This window comes from Mirounga leonina, unplaced genomic scaffold (genome assembly GCF_011800145.1).
Source record: "Mirounga leonina isolate KUSES-001 unplaced genomic scaffold, KU_Mleo_1.0 Mir_180, whole genome shotgun sequence".
Lineage (NCBI taxonomy): Eukaryota > Metazoa > Chordata > Mammalia > Carnivora > Phocidae > Mirounga > Mirounga leonina.
This window is the reverse complement of record NW_023270469.1, coordinates 25,904,682-25,927,871: the sequence shown is the minus strand read 5'-3', so window position 1 is coordinate 25,927,871 and position 23,190 is coordinate 25,904,682. Positions and strand designations below refer to the sequence as shown.

Sequence of the window (23,190 nt, the reverse complement as noted above, 5' to 3'; positions counted from 1 at the left end):
ACATTGCTTAAAAATTAAAATGCTACACGGGGAGAGGGGGACCTGGATGGCTCAGTCAGTTGGGCATCTGACTCTTACTTTCGGCTCAGGTCATTCATTATCTCGGGTTGTGGGATTGACCCCTACATCGGGCTCAACACGGAATCTGCTCGGGATTCTCTCTCCCTATCCCTCTGCCCCTTCTCCAACTTGAACACACACGCTCTCTCTGAAATAAATAAATCTTAAAAAAAAAAAAAAAAAAAAGATGTTCCTCAAGATAGAGCATGTCAATAGAAATTATTATTTCTTGGGGCATCTGGCTAGCTCAGTTGGAAGAGTGTGCAACTCTTGATCTCAGGGTCATGGGTTTGAGCCTTACAATGGGTATAGAAATTGCTTAAATAAGTAAATAAAATTTTTAAAAAAGAATTTTCTTTTAAAGTTGAAAAATGTAATAACTGGGGCGCCTGGGTGACTCAGCCAGTTAAGCATCTGCCTTTGGCTCTGGTCATGATCCCAGGGTCCTGGGATCGAGCCCCAAATCATGCTCCCTGCTCAGCAGCAGGGTCTCCCTCTCCCTCTGCTCTTCTCTGCCCCCCCCAAATAAATAACATCTTTAATAAAAAAGAAAGAAAAGGAAAGGAAGGAAGGAAAAGAAAAGAAAAATGTAATAACTGACAATTTCACTACAGGTTTCCAAGAACAGATTCATGGAGGCAAAAAAGAATCCATGAACTTGAAGATAGCTAAGATTATCCAGCCTATAAAATTGAAAGAAAAAACTAAACTCAGAGATAGGTGGAACACTACCAAATGTACCAACATATATATCAATGGAAGTCCCAGAGGGAGAGATGAGATGGAAAGGGGGCAAAAAGAGTATTTGTTGAAGTAACAGCTGAAAACTTCCTGAATTTGATGAAAACCATTAATCTACACTCCTAAGAAGCTCAACAAACTCCAAGTAATATAAACACAGAAAGTCCAAGCCTAGAAACAACATAATCAAATTGTTGAAAGAAAAAAAGACAATGAGAGCAGCTTAATGGCAAGGAGAGGCAACTTAGTGCATACAAGGGAGCCTCAAAAAAAATTAATAGCTATGGAAGCCAGAAAGCCCTGGAATGGCATATTCAAAAAACTGAAGGAAAAGGACTGTCAATAAGGAATCCTGTATTATAAAACTATCCTCCAAATTCAAAGGAGAAATTAAGACATTCTTGGTTAAACCAAAACTAAGGGAATTCATTTTTAAAAGACCCACCCTAATAAGAAATAAAGGGAATCCTTTAAGCTGAAATGAAAGGACACTGCATAATACCCTGAGTTCATATGAAACAGAGCACCAGTAAAGTGACATAGATAAAGATAAACCACAGTATGTGTTTTTTTTGTTGTTGTTGTTATTTCTCTTTTTATCTCCTACTTGATCTTTCTTTTTTGGCTTGGTGAATAAGTTTACTATTGTCTGTAGCCGAAAAATCTTCATAGAAATTATGGTTTGGTTTATTAGCTCTCAGTGGCCCGCTCCTAAGCTCTACAAAAGCTTGTGTTCTTTTGAGCTACCTCATCTTTCTTCAGGGCAAGAGACATTTTGGAACAGTTCCACCTCTTCTTTTTAACTTCATTCTTAAGGCTTCTTCTCATAGACTGGATTCTCTCGTACAGCACCATGAGTGTTCTTACACACCTCCTCTACCATGTTTAGAGTTACTTTGTTCTTTATGTATTGAGAGCATTTTATTTTCTTTACTTTTTTAAGTAATCTCCACACCCAATGTGGGGCTTGAAATTATAGCCCCGAGATCAAGAGTCACATGCTCCACTGACTGAGCCAGCCAGGCACCCTGAGAATTGCTTCATGTAAGCATCTTCATCTTCTTCCATTTGGTAATGCATATAATCTGCAACATTCTGACCCATGATGTGCTTCTGATGTACTTCTGCATTGAATCCCTTGCTTTCCAAATCATAACCAGGGAATCGTTTGGTACTATGACGGACAGACAAGCTTCCATCCACAGATCCCTTGAGGGCCACAAAAACTTTATTTCCAGTAGCAGCTCTGGACAGCTTTGCATCCAAATAGCAGCTGAAGACACCAGGATGACCATCAATGCTTTCCACATTGTATTCATCTCCAGTCACCCCCACCTGGCCTTCATAGATGTTGTCCCTGGCCAAACCTACTGAGAAGTCTGCAGGCCAGCAGCAGGGCAGTACAATAATGCTGTAGCATAATTTGTCAGGTCCACCTTTACACTATACTTCCGGAGTTCATGAGCATAAGCTGCAAAAACGGTATCTCCTTCTATGCCGGCATGAGCAATATGACAAATGATATCTCTGTTGGTTACTTAAACTATCATTCTATATTTGGATGTGTTGCATTTATTTTTATCCTAAATTACCAAATGTTTCTGAGCATAGTAATCAGTTTTACCCTCTCGTCTTCCAAATTTCACTTGGTATCTCTTGAAGCAAGCCTTACTCTTGATAATTTTAACAAACTCCATCCTGCGGAACAGACACCAGCGTCCACAGCTTGCCACAGACCAATCTCCTACTTGAGTTAAAGGACAATTACTACACAAGATAATAATTATACCTTTTTTGATGGGAACACTATGTAGAGAGGTATAATCTAACAATAGCAGCCCAATGAGGAGAAAGGGAACACAGCTATATGAGTAAATTTTTGCTTTCTATTGACATTCAATTGTTATTAATCAGAATTAGGTTTTTTTAAGATAAATGTTAATTTTAACAGGTAACTACAAAGGGAAAAAAATAAAAGCATATATACAAGGTAACAACAAGGGAATTAAGATGATATACTACAAGGTATCTATTTAACAGTAAAGGAGGCAGTAACAGAGGAATGAAAGAACAAAACAGACATAAAATATATACAGAAAAATACGAAGTGACATGAATCAATTACCTTATCAGTAATCACATTAAATATATATAGATTAAATACTCCAATTAAAAGAGATGGTCAAATGGATTTAAAAAAAATAATTCAACTGTATGCTGTCAAGAAGTGACTCACACTTTAGATTAAGATACCTATAACTCAAGTTACAGATGCCTTAATCTTAAAGATGAAAAAAGATACCATGCAAACATTAACAAAAAGAGAACTACATTGGCTCTACTAACATAAGACAAAATGTAGCCATTAAGAAAGAAATTAACAGGAACTAAGAAAAGCATTTTATAATAATAAAAAGGCCAATCCTTCTTACAGGAAGACATATAATAATCATAAGCATACATACCTTTAAAAACAGAGCCCCCAAACACATGAAGGGAAAACTGAAGGGAGAAATAGACAACTCAAAAATAGTTGGAGGCTTCTATACCCTACTTTCCATAATTGATAGTCAGCAATACTATATTATACACTTCAAAGTCACTAAGAGACAAGATCTTAATTGTACCCACCACAAAAAAAGAAATGATAGTTACGTGATATGACAAAGGTGTTAGCTAACACTACAGTAATAATTGTATACTGCAATATATAAATATATCAAATCAACACATACACAAACTGACACAATGTCAATTACACCTCAATTTTAAAAAAATAACAGAACCACAGAGCAGTTAAACAAGGAATAGAAGACTTCAACAACACTATACAACCAACTAATCCTAACAAACCTATACAGAACACTACCCAACAGCAGACTACACATATCCTTCTCAAGGGCACATGGAAAATTCTCCAGGATAGACCACATTAGGCCATACGATAAGTCTCAATAAATTTCAAGAGATTATAAAATCATATAAAGCATGTTCTCCACTCACAACTGAATAAAAATCAGTTAACAAAAGAAAAACTAGGTAATTCCCAAATATGTGGAAATTAAATACAACATACTCTTATGGGTTAAAGGAAATTAAAAAATACTTTCAGATGAAAACAAAAACACATAATACCAAACTTAAAGCATTTCATGTGTGGAAATTCAAAGCCATAAACATCCCAATTAAACAAGAACAATCTCAAATAGAAAACCAAACTTTCCATCTTAGTAAGTTTTAAAAAGTTCAAACCAAACTCAAAAGAAGAAGCTGAAATAAGTGGAAAATAGAAAAACAATAAAGAAAAACAAAACCAAAAGTTGCTCCTTTGAAAAAGGTTAACAAGATTGACATACATTTAGCCACAATGACAAGAAAGGGGTAGTGAGGGAGGAAGGGAAGAAAGGAGAAGAGATTCAAATTACTAAAATCAGGAACTGAAAGAGAGGATTTTACTACCAACCTTAGAGAAATGAGAAAAGTTAAGGATATAGTAAAAAGGAACAAAATGGGCAAATTCCTAGAAAAACCACAAACCACCAAAACTTGATTGAAAAGAAAAAAAAAGGAAAGAAAATCTGCCTAGGGGTACCTGGCTGGCTCAGTTGGTAGAGTCATGTGACTCCTGATCTCAGGGTTAAAAGTTCAAGCTCCATGTTGGGTGTACAGATCACTTAAAATTAAAAATCTTGGGGCTCCTGGGTGGGTCAGTCGGTTGAGCGTCTGCCTTCAGCTCAGGTCATGATCCCAGGGTCCTGGGATCGAGCCCCACGTTGGGCTCCTGGATCAGCGGGAGCCTGCTTCTCCCTCTCCCTCTGCCTCTCCCTCCCCCTGCTCATGCTCTCTGCTCTCTCTCTCTCTATCTCAAATGAATTAAAAAAAAAAATCTTTAAAAAAATCTGCATAGATCTGTAACAAGATACTGAATCTGTAATTAAAATCAACCCACAAGAAAAAGCTCAGGACCAGATGGCTTCACTGCTTAACTCTACGGAACATTTAAAGAATTGACACCAATCTTTCTAACGAAAATTAGAAGAGGAAAGGGAAAGAACACTTATCAATTCACTGTATGAGGCCCTTATTACCCTGATAATCAAAACCAGACAAAAAGAACACAAGAACAATATCCCTTAGGAATGCAGACACAAAAATCCTCACCAAATACTAGCAAATTGAATTCAGCAACATATAAAGTAGTATACACAAAGACCAAGTGAATGCAAGATTTAACATCCGAATTTCACTTAATATACATAAACAAAATAAACAAAACCACGCGATCACCTCAAATGATACAGACAAAAACATTTGACAAAATACTTTCATGATAAAACATGCAACTAACTAGAATTAAAGGTAAGGAAACCTCAACCTAAAGGGTATCTATCTATGGAAACCCACAGCTAACATCACACTTACTGGTGAAACACTAGATACCTTTCTTCTAAATTCAAGAACAAGACAAGACCGTCTGCTCTGGCCATTTCTATTCAACATCAGACTGCAGGTTCACACTAGAGAAAATAAGCAAAAAAAGATGGGAAGGAAAAAACAGAACTATTGACACGTGACCTGACTTGTACAAAAAAACAATAAATGCAACAAAAGAAGCTTAAGACTTGTACACTGAAAAGGACAAAACATCAAGACCTAAATAGACCTTAATATTTTCAGACGGCAATATTCCCCAAAATGATGTAAAGATTCAACGTAATTCCAGTGGGCTTCTGCACAACTTTGCAAGAACTCATCTGGGAATATAACCGACCCAGAACAGCCAAAACAATCTTGAAAAAGAAGGAAGCTGGAGGATTCATATTTCCTAATTTCAAAACTCACTGAGAAGCTACAGTATCAAGACGGTGTGGTCCTGGCAAAGATCAACATGTACAGATCAACGCAACAGAACTAAGAATCCAGAAATAAAACTCACACACTATGGGCAACTCATTTTTCAGAAGACAATTCAAAAGAGAGAGACCAGTCTTCTCAACAAATGGTGTTGGGACAACTGAACATCCATATGCAAAACAATGAATCTGAACCTCACCTTACATCATAAACAAAAAAATCAACTTAAATGGATCTAGTATGTGTTTTTAGTATAGTACTTTGGATTTAAAAACCACTGGATTATCTAAGCTGCTGTCACTTTTAATCATTCAACCCCTCTTTCCCCAAACAATTTATTCATATAATCCAATTCCAATACTAAATAGTCCTATTTAAGCGTGCTCTTCTTACCCTGCACAAGCTTGTAAACAGGCCAACATTGTCGCCAGGGTTTCTGGAGGAAGTTGAGCACTTTTGGGCTGATCTTTCTCTGGAGCAAGTCCACCCAAAATCGAAGGGCACCGTCTCTTTAAAAAAGTCATACATGCCTGGATAAAAGGCTCCTGGAAAACAGAAAATCTTTCGGTTCATTTGAAATTGATCTTAACTACGTTCAGACTATTAAAGACAGTATAAAATCCACAAAATAATAACATCTTCATTGCCATTGTTTAGGTATTTTAGCCATCAAAATTTTAAAGCAGTAATAAATGGACAAATCCTGCTTACTCCATGCTCTCGAATTTTATCTGTGAGCCACTTGTCAAGTTTGAGGTATTCACGACGTGAAGCAAGTGCAGCAAGGTCAATAACAAAGGCAAATGGAGTACCATTTAGCAGCATTGACAAGGCCTAAAACAAAAGAATATCAGAAACTTTAAGTCAGAGTGTCTGGGTGGCTCAGCCGGTTAAGCCTTCTGACTTTTGATTTTGGCTCAGGTCATGATCTCAGCGTTGTGAGATCAAGCCCCACAGCACGCTCCCCGTTCAGCAGGGAGTCAGTCTACTTAAGATTCTATCCCTCTCCCTGTACCCCGCCTGCACCCCCCAACATGCATGCAACCTCTCTTAATCTTTTTTTTAATTAATAAATCTTAAAAAAAACAAACTTGTAAGTCAAGCAATTAAGTATCTTTCTCACACTCCGTTCTATTCTCTGTTCCCTGATTTTATTTTCACAATCAAGTCTAAATAAAACATATTGCTAATATTTTCTTGGTCTTAATTTTTTTTTTTTTTAAGATTTTTATTTATTTATTTGAGACAGAGAGAATGAGAGAGAGAGCACATGAGAGAGGGAAGCGTCAGAGGGAGAAGCAGGCTCCCCGCCAAGCAGGGAGCCCGATGCGGGACTCGATCCAGGGACTCCAGGATCATGACCTGAGCCGAAGGCACTCAACCAACTGAGCCACCCAGGCGCCCCTTGGTCTTAATTTTTTAAATAGCTTAGCTTAATTCATTGGTGATATTAGTTTTTACTTAAAATAAGATCACATTTCAAAGATGGACGGACACATGACTTTACCCTGTGCTTCTTAAAATAATTAAACCTAAATCAGAGCAAGACACAATGCATAAATAAGGATCAATACTTGATTAAAAAAAAAAAAAACTAAACTCAGACTTACTCCAACCTAAGCACAACTTCAACACCAGTACTATGCACCTACTGGTCAAAGACATCAAGTCAGACTATTTGTCAAAAGATTCCGTTAATGCTAATGAAAACTGCAAAAGGGATGAAACCCAACCAGTTTCTCCACAAATTATATCTAACATATTACATGAAGTCAGTTATACCGCTTGCTTTAAAATAACCTTGCGGGGGGCGCCTGGGTGGCTCAGTCGGTTAAGCGGCTGCCTTCGGCTTGGGTCATGATCCCAGGGTTCTGGGATCGAGCCCGGCATCTGGCTCCTTACTCAGCGGGGAGCCTGCTTCTCCCCTGCCTGCCATTCTCCCTGCTTGTGCTTGCTTTCTCTGTCTCTCTGTGTCAAATAAATAAAATCTTTAAAAAATAAATAAACAGGGGGGTGGGGGGATGGGTTAGCATGGTGATGGGTATTAAAGAGGGCACGTTCTGCGTGGAGCACTGGGTGTTATATGCAAAAAATGAATCATGGAACACTGTATCAAAAATTAATGATGTACTGTATGGTGACTAACATAACAATAATTTAAAAAATAAATAAAATATCCTTGCAACTATCATAGAAGACCAAACAAAATTCAATCAAATGCACTGAGAACTGAAAACATTTTTTACCTTTTTTAAAGATTTTATTTATTTGAGAAAGAGCAAGAGAGGTGCACAAGCTGGGGGGGTGTGGGGGCAGACGGAGAGGGAGAAGCAAACTCCCCGTTCAGCAGGGACCCCAACCCAGGGCCCGATCCAAGACCCCAAGACCCTGACCTGAGCCAAAGGCAGATGCTTAACCAACTGAGCCACCAAGGCACCCCCATTTCTTACCTTTCTAAAACCACTCTCCTTCCAATCCCTTTGTACTTACAAGGCAAAATGTAAATCTCAACATAATCTAGCTAAGAGTTAGTTACATCTGAATTATCCCTAACGCATCTGTATTACATGAAAAATGTTTTCTGGGGCGCCTGGGTGGCGCAGTCGGTTAAGCACCAAATTTGATTTTGGCTCAGGTCATGATCTCAGAGTCATAAAATCGAGCCCTGTGTCAGGCTCCACACTCAGCGAGAAGTCAGCCTGAGTTTCTCTCTCCCTCTGCCACACCCCACCCGCCCTGCCCTGTGCGCCCTCGCACTCTTTCTCTCTCCAAAACATATCTTTATTAAAAAAAAGTTTTCTTTTCTCATTAATAAATAAAAGTGTTAGCCTGGGGGTGCCTGGGTGGCTCAGTCAGTTAAGTGTCTGCCTTTGGCTCAGGTCATGATCTCAGGGTCCTGGGATCGAGCCCCGCATCGGGCTCCCTGCTCTGCGGGAAGCCTGCTTCTCCCTCTCCCACTCCCCCTGCTTGTGTTCCCTCTCTCACTGTGTCTCTGTCAAATAAATAAATAAAATCTTAAAAAAAAAAAGTGTTAGCCTGTCCCTCCAAGCTCACCTTCAAGTCCTGGGCCACATCAAGTATTCGAGACAATTTGGCCTGGTCATACTGCTCCCCTCGCATGTACCATTCTGCCATTGCATGCATGATAAGTTGGCGGATTGAGGGAGACTGTCCCTAAGAAAAGAAAAACGGGATTATATATAACAATTCTGCAAACATTTTCACAGGCACTACTGCAAATGCCCAGCTAATTTAACTTGTTACATATATGTAAAATTGAGGTGTACCCATGCAGACATTAAGTTCAATCCTCAAGCAGTGATTGCAGGGACATTCTCTGTAGGAAAGTCAAGTTATTTCCACATCTTCCAAATGAAAGCCTGTCCCTAAACCATGGGTCATTCAGTGTAAATATTTGTCCTATAAAACATCTGCCAATATTTTTTCAAACAGAATAGAATACGATATGAACATGAGGATACATCAAATTTGTATAATTTTGTTATTTTTTTTTTTTTTTTATTTGAGAGAGAGAATGAAGAGACAGAGAGCACGAGAGGGAAGAGGGAGAAGCAGACCCCCTGCTGAGCAGGGAGCCCGATAGGGGACTCGATCCCAGGACTCCAGGATCATGACCTGAGTCAAAGGCAGTTGCCTAACCAACTGAGCCACCCAGGCGCCCCTAATTTCTTTATTATTAAACTACAAAATTACTGATCTATAAATGTTTAAAACTGGTTTAAGGTAATCATTTCTCATGTTGCACAGTATAGTATTCTATCAGTATTTCTAAGAATGGTACTTGTACATTCTACAGCTAGCTTTTTCACAAATGGGAATGTTCATTTTTCTGTAATTATCCAATTTCCTTTATTTCCAGAAAACAGCCTGGCTTTGAGGCCTGATATAAAGGCTTGTAGCTGAATGACAGAAATAAACAGCTGGAATTTAGTGAATAGTTCTCATAGAAGCACTGGCAAGGCAACTGCTATCACTATACCTAAATCACTTTCCAGTTACTGTCCTAGAGTGACAGAAGGTCAAAATGAAACAAGTATTCAACAAGGAGTGAGGAGTTGCTCCTTTTGGCCTGCCCTTTGTACCTCATAGCTGGGGTGATAAAGACCTGAAAATATCCGGGCTGCAAAGCTTTTGGATAAATGCTTGTTAAACATTCTGTAAGTTTACCCTGTAATTTGAGTCTCTAGAAATGGAGAACTGACTGAATAGCATAGAACTAATAAAGCTAACAGTTTTCGTTTATAAACCAGAGTCGTGGGGGGCCTGGGTGGCTCAGTGGTTAAGCGTCTGCCTTCAGCTCAGGTCATGATCCCAGGGTCCTGGGATCGAGCCCCGCATCAGGCTCCCTGCTCGGCAGGAAGCCTGCTTCTCCCTCTCCCTCTCCCTCTCCCACTCCCCCGGCGTGTGTTCCCTCTCTTGCTGTGTCTCTGTCAAATAAATAAAATCTTTAAAATATATATATATCAGAATCTTAACAAAATTTTTTAAGCGCCTGTATATAACTACTGAGAATAAACATGATTAAAGAAAAAAAAAAAATAGCCAAAAAAGGTACTTGAGGGGAGCCTGGGTGGCTCAGTTGGTTAAGCGTCTGACTCTTGGTTTCAGCTCAGGTAAATGATCTCAGGGTCATGACATTCACTGAGCCCTGTGTCGGGCTCCATGCTCAGTGGGGCATCTGCTTGGAGACTGTCTCCCTCTGCTCCTTCCCCTACTCGCTCTCAATTAAACAAGTAAATCTTTAAAAAAGGGTGGGCACTTGGTGTAAAGTGCTTGATAACTGCTTTTTCTAAAGCTTCTCCATTTGTCATTATTAAAAATACAATAGGCCATTGGGGAAAAAATTCAATGCACAAATATATATATATATATATATATATTTCAAGATTTTATTTATTTATTTGACAGAGAGACACAGTGAGAGAGGGAACACAAGCAGGGGGAGTGGGAGAGGTAGAAGCAGGCTTCCCGCAGAGCAGGGAGCCCAATGTGGGGCTCGATCCCAGAATCCTGGGATCATGACCTTAGCTGAAGGAAGACGCTTAGCGACTGAGCCACCCAGGCACCCCCACAAAAAAATATTTACAGGTTAAATAAATTCTACAGACTTAGGGAGGGAAAGCACAGGGCTTAAAAGGCATTTCAGTAGAAACAAACAAAATTTAGATGCTGGGTATGGATAAAAGAGAAAATAATGTCAATTAAATTGATTTATAATCTTCCCCCATTTACTGTTAAAAAGTGACATGAGGGCGCCTGGGTGGCTCAGTTGGTTAAGCGACTGCCTTCGGCTCAGGTCATGATCCTGGAGTCCCGGGATCGAGTCCCGCATCGGGCTCCCTGCTCAGCGGGGAGTCTGCTTCTCCCTCTGACCCTCTTCCCTCTCATGCTCTCTCTCATTCTTTCTCTCAAATAAATAAATAAAATCTTAAAAAAAAAAAAAAAAAAAAAGTGACATGAGTACCTTCTGGCTCCATGATAAATAATTAAGTTCCTTACTGTTATCAAAAGCATACTGGTGCCCTAGTAGTACAGAGCTTTCATAATACTGAATTATTTATTATTTTTTTGCCTATTCCCACTTGTTCTTTGAAGTTTTAGACTTTAACATTCACATATTAAAACATAAAATAAGCTTTATGGAAGTGCCACTTCTCTAAAGTATCATAAATGAAGACTGACAATTTAGTTGAACATCCTCCAAAGAATGTCAGTTACTAAGAGAAAAAAAAGTTCATTTGCTTACCTGCCCATGCCATGCATAGTGCAAAATAATAGCAGAGTTAGGATGGTTTCCGAGGAAAATTGGCATCAGAGTGGAGATGAGCTCATGGCGCAAAGTGTGCCAAGAGGTGTTGATTTGTAGTAAGGCCAATACCAGCATGTCTGGACAGTGTTTAATAGGGAAGCTGAAGAGCTGTTTGACTTGTTCATATTGTCCCACCTCTGCAAGCCTCAGCAGAGATTCAATCAAATCCAAGCTCTTCCTAACAAGAATGGAAGTAAGATACTCTGTCAATGAAAACCTAAATATACAAAAATATATTTTCCAAATAAGTGATACCAGCTACCACAATAAAACTGAGTTGTTGTCAATTTGAAAAATGTTTAAATTGGGGCTGTTCCTATTAAAATTATATGCTGGTATACTTGCAGACTAATTTCAAAGGCAGTTCAAGTTGACAGTAAGTGATGAAGGAGAGGGGACACCATAGACCACTTTTATAATCATGGATCCTCCTTACCAAGGAGAGATCATCACAGATTTTTGTAATTGGTATAAAAAATAGAAATAGCATCACAGACTTTATTTAGGAATAGTCAAAAATCTGAAATATAAACATAGACCTATTTATACACACAAAAAAATTCTACACAAAAATGTAGCCTGAACACTTACTTTGGTAATGCCAAGGTCTACGTTAAGTGCTTCCTGATTTCAAGCAAGTTCAGAAGTCCACAACATCCCCTATGCATTATTCTTGTCCCAACAAGCTGAATGTGGTTGACTTTAATCAAATCTCAAGAGCTTACTCTACCCTTAGTCCATGAAAACTATGGGGACAGAGATCAAATTAAATGCCATGAGGAAACATATACCCCATACCATGGGGTAGTTTAAAGGATAAAAGATCCTATTACTTTATCAAATCAATGGCAAAAACTGTATTTCAAAAAAGACAATGAAAAAAGGAAGACTTACAGAATAAAAGAAACTACATGAACCCTGTCTGGACTCTTCATCATACAAACTGTTAGATATTTTTGAGACAAACTTGAATGTACAGCTATGTTAAGGAATTGTTAAATGCACTATGACATTTCAGTTTTATAAAAGAAAATACTGCTATATACATTAGACTTGGCAGGAGGGGAAAAAACATCAACCAAGCCTGCATATCCAATGTTGCTAGCACCTGCAAAAAGGACGAACTTTAGAAATAACTACTGCGTGGGAGTCAATCTTTCAGAACAGGGATCAGCAAACTACATCCACAGGACCAATCCTACCTACTGCCTGTTTCAGTAAATGTTTTGTTCAAAGAACTACACCCATATTTATATTGTGCGACAATAGTTAAGCAGTTGCTACAGAGACCATCTGGCCAGGGAAGCCAGATATTAACTAACCCGTTACAGGAAGTTTACCATCTCTTGCTTTAGAAGATCTGGCAATATCTAAAGGCTTTAAATTGCCCTAAAAATCCAACCCACAGCCCCAAAAATTCAATCATCTGTTCTGTGTTGGAAAAGGGCCTCAGAAAACCAGTTAGGAAAAAAGTAGTTACCTTTGGGGAGCAATCCAGCCATGGGGAGCAATCCAGCCCATGTCTCTCCCTCCGTGCGCACGCACATGCGTGCGTATGTGTGTCTGTGTGTCAACAGTAATGGAAGTACTTTCACCATCCTTACCTCACATTCCTACAGAGAAGTGACTTGAGTTCCAGGAGAAACGTACTGGGCCAGAGTCAGATTCTCCCTCAGAAATTAGGAATTGGAACTCAAACTAGGTAATTTAGCTGAAAGGATTAGAACTGATGGGTTGGCCATCTTGAGCTACTTACAAAGAAAAGAGAGCAAGCATATCTGTAGACATAAGAAAGGGATCTAAACTAAGGGAGAAGTACAAACCTCCTTCCAATATTTGACAGTTCAGAGAATACCCACTGTCAGACCTTAGAGAGGAAAAACTTTAACTATCTAGTGATAAGGAAACTAAAAACAGACTTTTATCCAGCAACATCCTTCTATAAAAATTTAAAGTTTAAAAAGGCTCACTAAAAATACTGTTTCACTAAAATCTTTTAACTATGTAGTTGCTCCCTATTAATTTTGTATTGCAAAAAAAGCATAAGTGACCCTTGCAAGAAAAGCTACAGGAGAGTCTTTACCATGTGGCAATTTCTCGATTGTCATCTTCTGGTGGTGCTTTCAGAATATCAGTGGCAACCGTATGACAGGGATAGTCAGCAAAACAGAAGATCTCTGGATTTATAAGGGAATGCTGAATGAAGGAGAGCTGAGACAAGAGAAAACAGTCCTTTACTACCATAAATGACCGCAAATGCTATAAAAATCTGAAACATTTTCATCAGGCTAATCTCAATCTTATAAGAATGACAATTTGTTTTAAATCTTAATTATGTGCTTTTCAAAACCACAGACCATTCAAACACATGAAAGGAAGGAGATAAAATGGTCTTGGAGACAAACAGTTCGGAAAATGGTTTGCTACACTTTTAGTCTGACTGTACTAAACTATGATATTCTTTTCAAAATACTGATGGTCTGTACTATTCTGCACTGTCCAAAACAAATTCTATGTTAAAAGAATATTTTAATCAATGAATAGATGGCACTATAAAAGAAGTCAGTCATTATTTGCTTCCCCTTCTACAGTTAAACACCATTCACTTCACTTACCTGGCCTTCTGCATGTTTCCAAGGTCTATATATGAGGTCTACTGGGAACACTTCCATACCTAGACCCCTCTGAATGCCATATACCACATTATGAAGTCCTTTACTATCACGAATTTGAAATCCAGGATGGTCCAGTTCGTAAGTTACTTCCTTGAAATTCAAACTCGGGTTCTAAAATAGAAAAACACTTCAAAATCTAATAAACAAAAAGTGTACACATTTCTATGCTTTATCCAAAGAGCCAAACTAAATCTGAAATTAAATTAAAATGTTCTAAACTCAAAATAATCATAATCTGGAATTTCTAGGGACTTAGAAAAGTAATTCTTAATATTTAAAATAAACTGGTTCTACTAGCAAGGCACTCCAACCTTTCAGTTCATGACATACTTATGGCCGTGGGAGTGTATAATGTGGAACTCTCTCTTCCGTACTTAGTCCAACAAACAATCCCATCCCAGTTTGGCAAAACTCTTCAATTAGTGCCTCTTTGTTTTTACACCAAGATTCTACTACCTTGGAACAAAGTTGCAAAGATAAATCAATTATCCCAAATACCATTCTGATCTGATTTATTGAGAGAGAGATAGAGAACACATGCACTCGCGTGTGGGGGAAGGGCAGAGGGAGAGGGAGAGAGAGAATCTCAAGCAGACTCCATGCTGAGCACAGAGCCTGATACAGAGCTCCACCTCACAAACCCAAGATCACGACGGGAGTCACAATCAAGTCGGACACTTAACAGGCTGAGCCACCCAGGCACCCCCAAATACCATTCATAATTAACTAAAGATCTCCCTTACAAAGTATATCAATTGTATGCATCAGGGAAAGTGGTCTAAATTCTTTATGTCAAAATGAAAATTCCATTAAAAAAAATGTTTTATGAAAAGGTATTCAAAAAAGTATGAGATTCCTTAAGAAAACATAAAGCAAAGGAAACAAGTTTATAGAAGATAATTTACCACTCTGCACGAAGTACTAAGTTTATTTTATGCTTGAAAAGAAAAAGGCTTTCCACACTATGTACTTAAAACTCCACTTTTTTTTTTTTTTTTTTTTAAGATTTTACTTATTTATTTGACAGAGAGAGTGAGCACAAGCAGTGGGAGCAGCAGGCAGAGGGAGAGGGAGAAGCAGGCTTCCCGCTGAGCAGGGAGCCAGATGCGGGGCTCGATCCCAGGACCCCGGGGATCATGACCCGAGCCGAAGACAGACGATTAACAACCGAGCCACCCAGGCGTCCCTGTACTTAAAATTCCTCAAAGCATCATGGACAGTTTAGTTTTGCTCTAAGGTGACTCCTTGCAAGCCATGAACATATTAATGCTTGCTTCAGAAAGCAAGGGTACAAAGAACAAACTTCAAAAGAAGTATTCATTCTAAGGTAACAACATTCAGAAAATAAGTTTTCTTTTTCTTTCTAAAATTTGTTTTAAGGACTGACTGTAACAGTACAGAACCAATAATGTACTATTAAATAGCATTATCATAGAAACGAATTTAATAAATCCACAGGTAAGTTTGGTAAGACTGTGAGAATCCCCTGTGGTTTCTTCCTCTCATCTTTGGTGGGCAATGGAGAAACAAATTGTTCACCCAAAATCAAGCTGTCTTCTGCTCCCTGCCTACAAAAAAATGTACAGAAAACTCTAATATATGAGAAGAAAAGGAAGGAAGAAAAGAGGTTACTAACTCAACTGTTCAAACCCACAGTGCAGGCTCTCAGTTTTATAGCCTTTTGCACTCTCTGAAAACAGAAAATAGGTTGAGGTAACATTAAATACTGTTCTTGTCTGCAATTTTTAAAAAGAGATTATTTTCAGTAAGGCAGTAAAGTACAATGATGGAACTACTGAGTGAAAAGGGCGTATTTTTACTTTTGCATGACCACCACAGGATAAAATCAAAACATTAAGTGGTATCCATACGTAATGAAACTTTTTATTTCCCATATCCAAATTTTCTGCCAAGATCAAGTATTATTTTTTCCTATTAATAAAGGAGAATAAATCTGAATACTATAAATCCATCCACTATCAAGAAAAATTTAAAAATCCATGATGTTGTTAATAAGAATGTCATATAGAGGTGCCTGGGTGGCTCCGTCGGTTAAGCATCTGCCTTCGGCTCAGGTCATGATCCCAGGGTCCTGGGATCGAGTCCCCCATCGGGCTCCCTGCTCTGTGGGCAGACTGCTTCTCTCTCTCCTTCCCACTTGTGCTCTCTCTCTCACTATCTCTGTCTCTAATAAATAAAATCTAAAAATAAAATTTAAAAAAAAAGAACTTAGTACATTAAAAAAAAAAGAATGTCATATAGACAACTGTAACCCAATTATACTGATAAATTACAAACACAGAAAACTAAAAATGAGAATTAGGATAAATGTCCTGACACCTGATAAGGAATATTATTGTTATACATATATATACATAGTCTTCAAAGTTGTATTTTGTTCCTTGCCATTTTATGGATGAGACTGAAGATATTACATATATCCTGACTCCACTATTCTCCCACTGACTACACTTTATCACTCCCTTTTAAATTCTCAAGGTTTCATTCCTACATGTTTTATTTAAGCATTTTAACATTTCAGGAGAGGTACTTTGTTTATCTGGGGGCAAATTATTTAGTTTGTGGATATTTTAGAAGTGGAAGTAGTAAGAGAAGTATGCATTTTATTATCCTTATCCACCATAAACAAGATAACAGGATTTTTGTTGCACTTTCCATAAAATATTCAGAAGGCCTCCCTTCTCAGTAATTCTTTAAACAATCATTACTGTGCAATAAATTTGTTCCTCCAAAATAACCACACACCAGGATTCCACCAAATCACCTCAGCAGTGCCGCTGAGAATTGCACAGCAACAACTCCTAATGAACAAAACTGGTATTTGATTATGAACCATCTCCAGAACATAATCACCCTGTAAAGTTCATTACTTTAGAGCCAATGAAGTCGGGAACCCCAAAACATTGCTGCTCTCATTCGGCTGAGCATTTTATTTATTATAATTTGCTTTCTTTAGGCTCTATCATATTAACATCATGAATGTAAAATCATGGTTACATGTACTCACCAGTTCCTTGAGAACATCAATCAAGACTTCTACATTCCATGTGTGTGCCTGTGCTCCATCACTCTTATCTTTTCCATCACTCCAGATCCCACTGCCAGGAGCAGAGATACTCTGTACAAGTAAAATTTGAATTAAACAAACCCAAATACTTAATGTGTTCAGCTATGGTTGGTAGAACAAACATACTGTAATTTAATAAATAAAATAAAGGAGGTCCAGGATATTAATTCACATTGTAAAATAGCTGATTTCTATATTTACCTGTAATGGAATTCCATCTGTCAATCCTGAATGAGTTCGAGCCATCATCCCCAAAACCCTGGCAACCTGGGCAGCTGTGACCTCCCGAACACCAAACTGCATGATTATATTGCGACATTCTTCAATACTGAAACAGAAATTAAACCTCAGGAAAACGCTACACCTTCAATACCAAGGTTAAGTCCTTAGATTTTTACTAATATAAGCTTCATTCCATGTTATTTTATATAGCTAGGAATATAAAAAGCACCTACTTAACTAAGAATATGGGAAAACTTTTCCTTTTCACTGTATCTGTATGAGAAGATGGGTATTAGCCTAATCGCTTATGGTAATCACTTCATAATATACGTAAATCAAACCATATATGTAAATCAAACCATCATGCTATATGCTTGAACTTGTACAGTGATGTATATCAATTATTGCTCAATAAAACTGGAGGAAAAAAAGAAAATGGAAAAAGTTTAGAAGATCAATGGAAGAAAATTCGAGCCAAGAGTAATGATTATCTTTCACTAAAACAAAATTAAATTCCTCCATCCTCAATATGAATCAAAATTAAAATACTGATACTTAGGGCACCTAGGAGGCTCAGCTGGTTAAATATCGACTCCTGATTTCAGCTCACGACATGATCTCAAGGTCATGACACAAAACCCAGTGTGGAAATTAAGATTCTCTCTCTCCCTCTGACCCTCCTCCCCCCACTATATACATACATATATATACATACATATATATATATATATATATATATACATACATATATATATATATATATATATAATGAAATGCTGATACTAAAGGTGAGTTTGATTATTCTGATATGTACAAAGCCTTGAAAATGTATCCTGACTCTTCTACTTTGCTCCTTGAAAGTTTAACTAAACAAAGTTTTATGCCAGGCACAATTTCACACCCAACAAATATATTTTCAAAAATAACTGGAAATTGGGTTTCTATGAAGAGTTTGAAAAACATTAAAAGTTACACTTAGGGGCGCCTGGGTGGCTCAGTTGGTTGAGCGACTGCCTTCAGCTCAGGTCATGATCCTGGAGTCCCGGGATCGAGTCCCGCATCGGGCTCCCTGCTCAGCGGGGAGTCTGCTTCTCCCTCTGACCCTCCTCCCTCTCATGCTCTCTGTCTCTCATTCTCTCTCTCTCTCAAATAAATAAATAAAATCTTAAAAAAAAAAAAAAAGTTACACTTAAAGTCAAAGCAGAACGCATTAATAACCTTAATTAACTCTCAAGAAAATACTGATAATCCATTTTATCACAGTCATAAGTGCTACTAACAGGGTGAAAGTTATTTCCTTTGGTGTCCCTAACAAGAGAGAAAAACATTCAAGAGGCAGCTATGTTAAACAAGGAAAAAAGGAAAGTTGTAGAAAATGAAGGCACAGTGGGGATTTGAAGGTACAGCTAGGTTAGAGAAAATCAAACACGTCAGGTAGGAATTGATACAATTTCCATAAACACTTGCATCAATGCTCTCCCTTTCCTCCAAAAGCTGAAACTGTCTATCCTGGCAACTAGACTAGGAACCTCTGATTTCTAAATTTAATAAACTAGGGGAGGAGAAGGAAATAAAAATCTAGCCACTAGAGTATTTATACCTGTAACCAAAACTAATACAGGCAAACCTGGGAGATTTTTGTGGGATTAGTTAGTTCCAGATGACCACAATAAATCAAATCAACTTTTTCATTTCCTGGCGTAAGTAAGTTATGTTTACTCTATACTGTAGGTCTACTGCATGTGCAATAGCATTATTGTACATACCTGAATTAAAAAATACTTTTTCGCTAAAAATTGCTAGCCGTCATCTGAGCTTTCGGTGAGTTGTAATCACTGATGACAGATCACCATTAACAAACACAGTAATGAAAAAGTTTGAAATATTGTGAGAAATGTCAAAATGTGACACAAAGCAATAAGCAAATGCTGTTGGAAAAATGGTGCCAACAGACCTGCCTGACATGGAGTTGCCACAAACTTCAGTTTGGGAAAAAAGTGCAATATCTGTGAAGCACAATAAAGTGAAGCATATAAAATGAGGTATGCCTGTATGTGGAAAATTAAATTTAGAAGCAAAACTTTAGAAGCAATACTCCTCAGAGGCAAAGATGATGGCACATTAACTAATCTTAGGAACTTGCCTTAAAGAATTACATCATATGTGGCACGAGAGTTATCAGAAGTTTAGTTATGTTTCACTACCAACCTTGAACAAAAGCCATAGCCTACTTCCTGCATAAAATCAGCCAAGGAGCTCTCCATCATGGTTTTAGCTACCCCTCCGGAATCAGGCAGGATCCTGTCCATTAGAATGTCCCGTTTTTCAGGGTATAAAAGTGGTGCAAGCACCACGGGACAGCGTTCCTGGGGAAAATCTGAAGGAGAAAAAGAAGATTACAACTGCTATACTGATTAAAGTATGTTTGTGTTCATCCAAAGAAATCATCTTTTGTAGGCAACAGACACTCTTTTACCTCTGCGCAGCGTCTTAAGAAAAGCGTCTATTTGTTCCTGTCCAACTCCAAAGGCTCCCTTCTGCCCAAAGAGGAGATGGGAGAGGAGGAGATGTAGGACCTCTATTGCTATATCTTGGAAGCCACCTTCTTGATTTCCACTGACGTCTGCGTCAATGTATGAACGCAGAAGATCAGGAAGCTTCTGTTTGATAAACTGGGCAGCTGGAAGTCAGGTAAACCAAAAACCACAAGTTATTATTGCACCACAATAGGTAAAAAGTCCCATCAGAACACAGATGACCATCATTCTCATTCACCAACTCACCCCTCACCCTCTTAATGTTTTCACAGCTGTAGTCGGCAGGTATAAAATAAGAGGCCAATTGCCAAGGACCGGGTGGGATGGAGAGTTGTTCAGTGGGTACAGTGTTCCAGTTTTGCAAAATGAAGAAGTTTCAGACATCTCTTACACAATGTGAATACAGTTAACACTACTAAACTATACACTTAAATATGGTTGTGAAGGTAAGTTTTATAATGTTTTTACCATACATACATTCATAAGACAGACCAAAAGAAAATAATCTTAGATTATCTTACTCTCTAATCTATGGAGCCTCAAGATTCAAAAACTCGTGGATTTTAAAGAAATAACTTCACTACAGGATCTTTAAGAAAAAAAGAACTTACCAAAACCTCTGAGATCTGAGCTGGAAGAATTTAAGAGGGCAAGGCCAAAAATTACCTGAAACAAGAGGGGTTAGATTGATCAAAGAGTCAAGTAACTGTTTGTAATTCCAATTTTGCCTATCTCTCTTCTTAAATCACTTACCTCTTGTACTTTGCTTAACTTGAGAACTTTACTCAGCTGGGCAAATAAGTGGGGTGCAGGCTTTAAACTCTGAAACAAACCAAACTTTATTTTAAAACAAGAAGAACTTAAAAAAAAAAAAAAAGAACTTACAATTTTCAAGAAGTTTTATAAACATATCTATTCACCCAATTATGGTGCTACACAGAAGTGACAGAATTCTGTAGTCATGATAGAAACAATACCTCATGTCCTAGGACTGTGAACTGACAATCTTAAGCCTTCACATGATCTGGTTTTAGTAAGCTTCTACTTATTATCAAACTAACTGTCTTGATTTTGCTAGAAAACTAAAAAACCCCAAAGAAACTACTACAATTTTTAAATTAAGACCTGTCATTATGAGATCAAGGTTTAAGGCCTTTTTAGAAAGTCACGTTCTTAGGACTACTAAAGATAAAAGCAATACCAACCTTCTGATAGTGCAATGGATTATCAATGGCATAGGACAGCGTCGAGATAAAATTTGGCTTTGTAATCAGCGACGCACACTCCTGAATCAGAAACTGAGTCTTTAAAAATAAAAAGTGAATCTTCATTAGCACTAACATTCATCTTCACAAACATAGAGGTGCTCAGAACACTAATTGTATATTGTTTCTATACATTATCAAAATTACCTCTTTAAAAATCCCATTTAAACTACTTAGAGTCTACTAGCAGTAAGTTAACACCAACACCTCTACAGAATAGTTTCCCTTGACAAGATAACTATAAAGAACAATATAATGACAAACTACTACCAGACTGAAAATTAAGCCAAAGAAATTCTTTCTAGAAAAAGAGATCCCCTCTCTGCCTTACTGGTCAAGCAAGACTTCCCCCACATTCCTGCTTCCTGCAGGCAGGTCTGATTCCCAGCAATCTAAGCCTGACCTAGGTAGCTATTAATGGTCTGCAGCCAGGCAGGAGAAGGGAAGGACAAAAAAAGGGACAAGTCCCAATACCTTCTAGCCGTTCAGGTAACATTATCTCTGGATGTTCTGTAGGTGTATTTGCTACACAATGCCCAAAATGCAATTCACTAAACAACCAGATCTAAGTAAACATAAACTATGTAAGCCCCAATACCTGATGAAAATCTTTGCCACTGCTTTTACCATCGCCACTGAAATCCACATGCGAAAATAGGCAGCGTAATAAATGCCTGTCTGCCTCAGGACCGTGCCGATTCACAATCTAGAAAGACCAAAAATACGAATTTGTAGACGCCATTAAGAAGGATTAAAAAAAAAATCTCTAGGCAAAATCCCAAATTACATTAATTGTTCATTTTGAATAAGAGTTATAGGAATTAATGTAATAGACGTACACGTATTTTATAATTATGTGTTTTTTAAATGCTTCCTACAGTCACTGGCAGGAAAATATAGAAGAAATTAATTAGTCCATATAAATAACTGTGTGTACTTTGGTCATTATCTAAACCAAAACACCAAGTAGCATAAATGACATGTAGTAAGAATGCAGAGTTTTTGTTGTTTTTTTTTTTTTTTAAGTTATAACGCAACAATTCTGTAACTGGAGTTATGAAAATATCACTTTTTCTATGCATTATTTATGCCCTAAAAATTTAACTTGAAATCTCTCTAACACAACTGTAACTCTTTCCAATAGCCTACAAGGCAACTCCCTAAAAAACCAGTCTGGGGACACAGGGTGGCTCAGTGATCTCAGCTCAGGTCTTGATCTCAGGGTTTTGAGTTCAAGCCTTGAATTTGGCTACACACCGGGCGTGGAGCTTACTTAAAAAAAGATAAATACACAAAAATTAAAAAAACGGGGCGCCTGGGTGGCTCAGTTGGTTAAGCGACTGCCTTCGGCTCAGGTCATGATCCTGGAGTCCCAGGATCGAGTCCCGCATTGGGCTCCCTGCTTGGCAGGGAGTCTGCTTCTCCCTCTCCGGCTCCCCCCTCTTGTGCTCTCTCTCTCTCTCACTCTCTCTCTCAAATAAATAAATAAAATCTTTTTAAAAAATTAAAAATAAATAAATAAATAAATAAATAAAAATAAGAAGACCGTCTGGGGCGCCTGGTGGCTCAGTCGTTAAGCGTCTGCCTTCAGCTCAGGTCATGATCCCAGGGTCCTGGGATCGAGTCCCACATCGGGCTCCCTGCTCAGCGGGAAACCTGCTTCTCCCTCTCCCACTCCCCCTGCTTGTGTTCCTGTTCTCGCTGTCTCTCTCTGTCATATAAATAAATAAAATCTTAAAAAATAAAAAAAACCCCGTCTGATTTCAGTACTTTAGATGCTGCCCTCAAGCTCCATTAGTTTCTTGCTGTTTCTCAAATTTACCAATGTTTGTACTTGTTATTCTAATTAGAAAGCTTCAATTATCTACACATGGGCTGTTCTCTCAGTTCCTTTCATAACTACATGACCAGCCCCATC

The 23,190-nt window shown here is 38.1% G+C and overlaps 1 protein-coding gene and 1 pseudogene across 6 annotated transcripts in view; both read right to left on the bottom strand.

Moving 5' to 3' along the window:
• The window catches only part of CNOT1 (CCR4-NOT transcription complex subunit 1), a 108,169-nt gene that overhangs the window by 45,043 nt on the left and 39,936 nt on the right, over positions 1-23,190 (bottom strand). For all 6 annotated transcript variants that reach the window (XM_035025071.1, XM_035025069.1, XM_035025072.1 and 3 more), the window contains exons 3-16: positions 21,871-21,978; positions 21,213-21,311; positions 20,761-20,829; positions 20,619-20,673; positions 19,947-20,150; positions 19,679-19,847; positions 17,450-17,576; positions 17,189-17,299; positions 14,101-14,271; positions 13,569-13,696; positions 11,423-11,663; positions 8,710-8,829; positions 6,367-6,489; positions 6,049-6,200 (exon numbers count right to left, since the gene is read on the bottom strand). In XM_035025071.1, the coding sequence (XP_034880962.1) occupies positions 6,049-6,200; positions 6,367-6,489; positions 8,710-8,829; positions 11,423-11,663; positions 13,569-13,696; positions 14,101-14,271; positions 17,189-17,299; positions 17,450-17,576; positions 19,679-19,847; positions 19,947-20,150; positions 20,619-20,673; positions 20,761-20,829; positions 21,213-21,311; positions 21,871-21,978 (1,877 nt within the window). The remainder of the gene's footprint in view (positions 1-6,048; positions 6,201-6,366; positions 6,490-8,709; positions 8,830-11,422; positions 11,664-13,568; positions 13,697-14,100; positions 14,272-17,188; positions 17,300-17,449; positions 17,577-19,678; positions 19,848-19,946; positions 20,151-20,618; positions 20,674-20,760; positions 20,830-21,212; positions 21,312-21,870; positions 21,979-23,190) is intronic.
• On the bottom strand, positions 1,492-2,684 carry LOC118023723 (annotated as a pseudogene).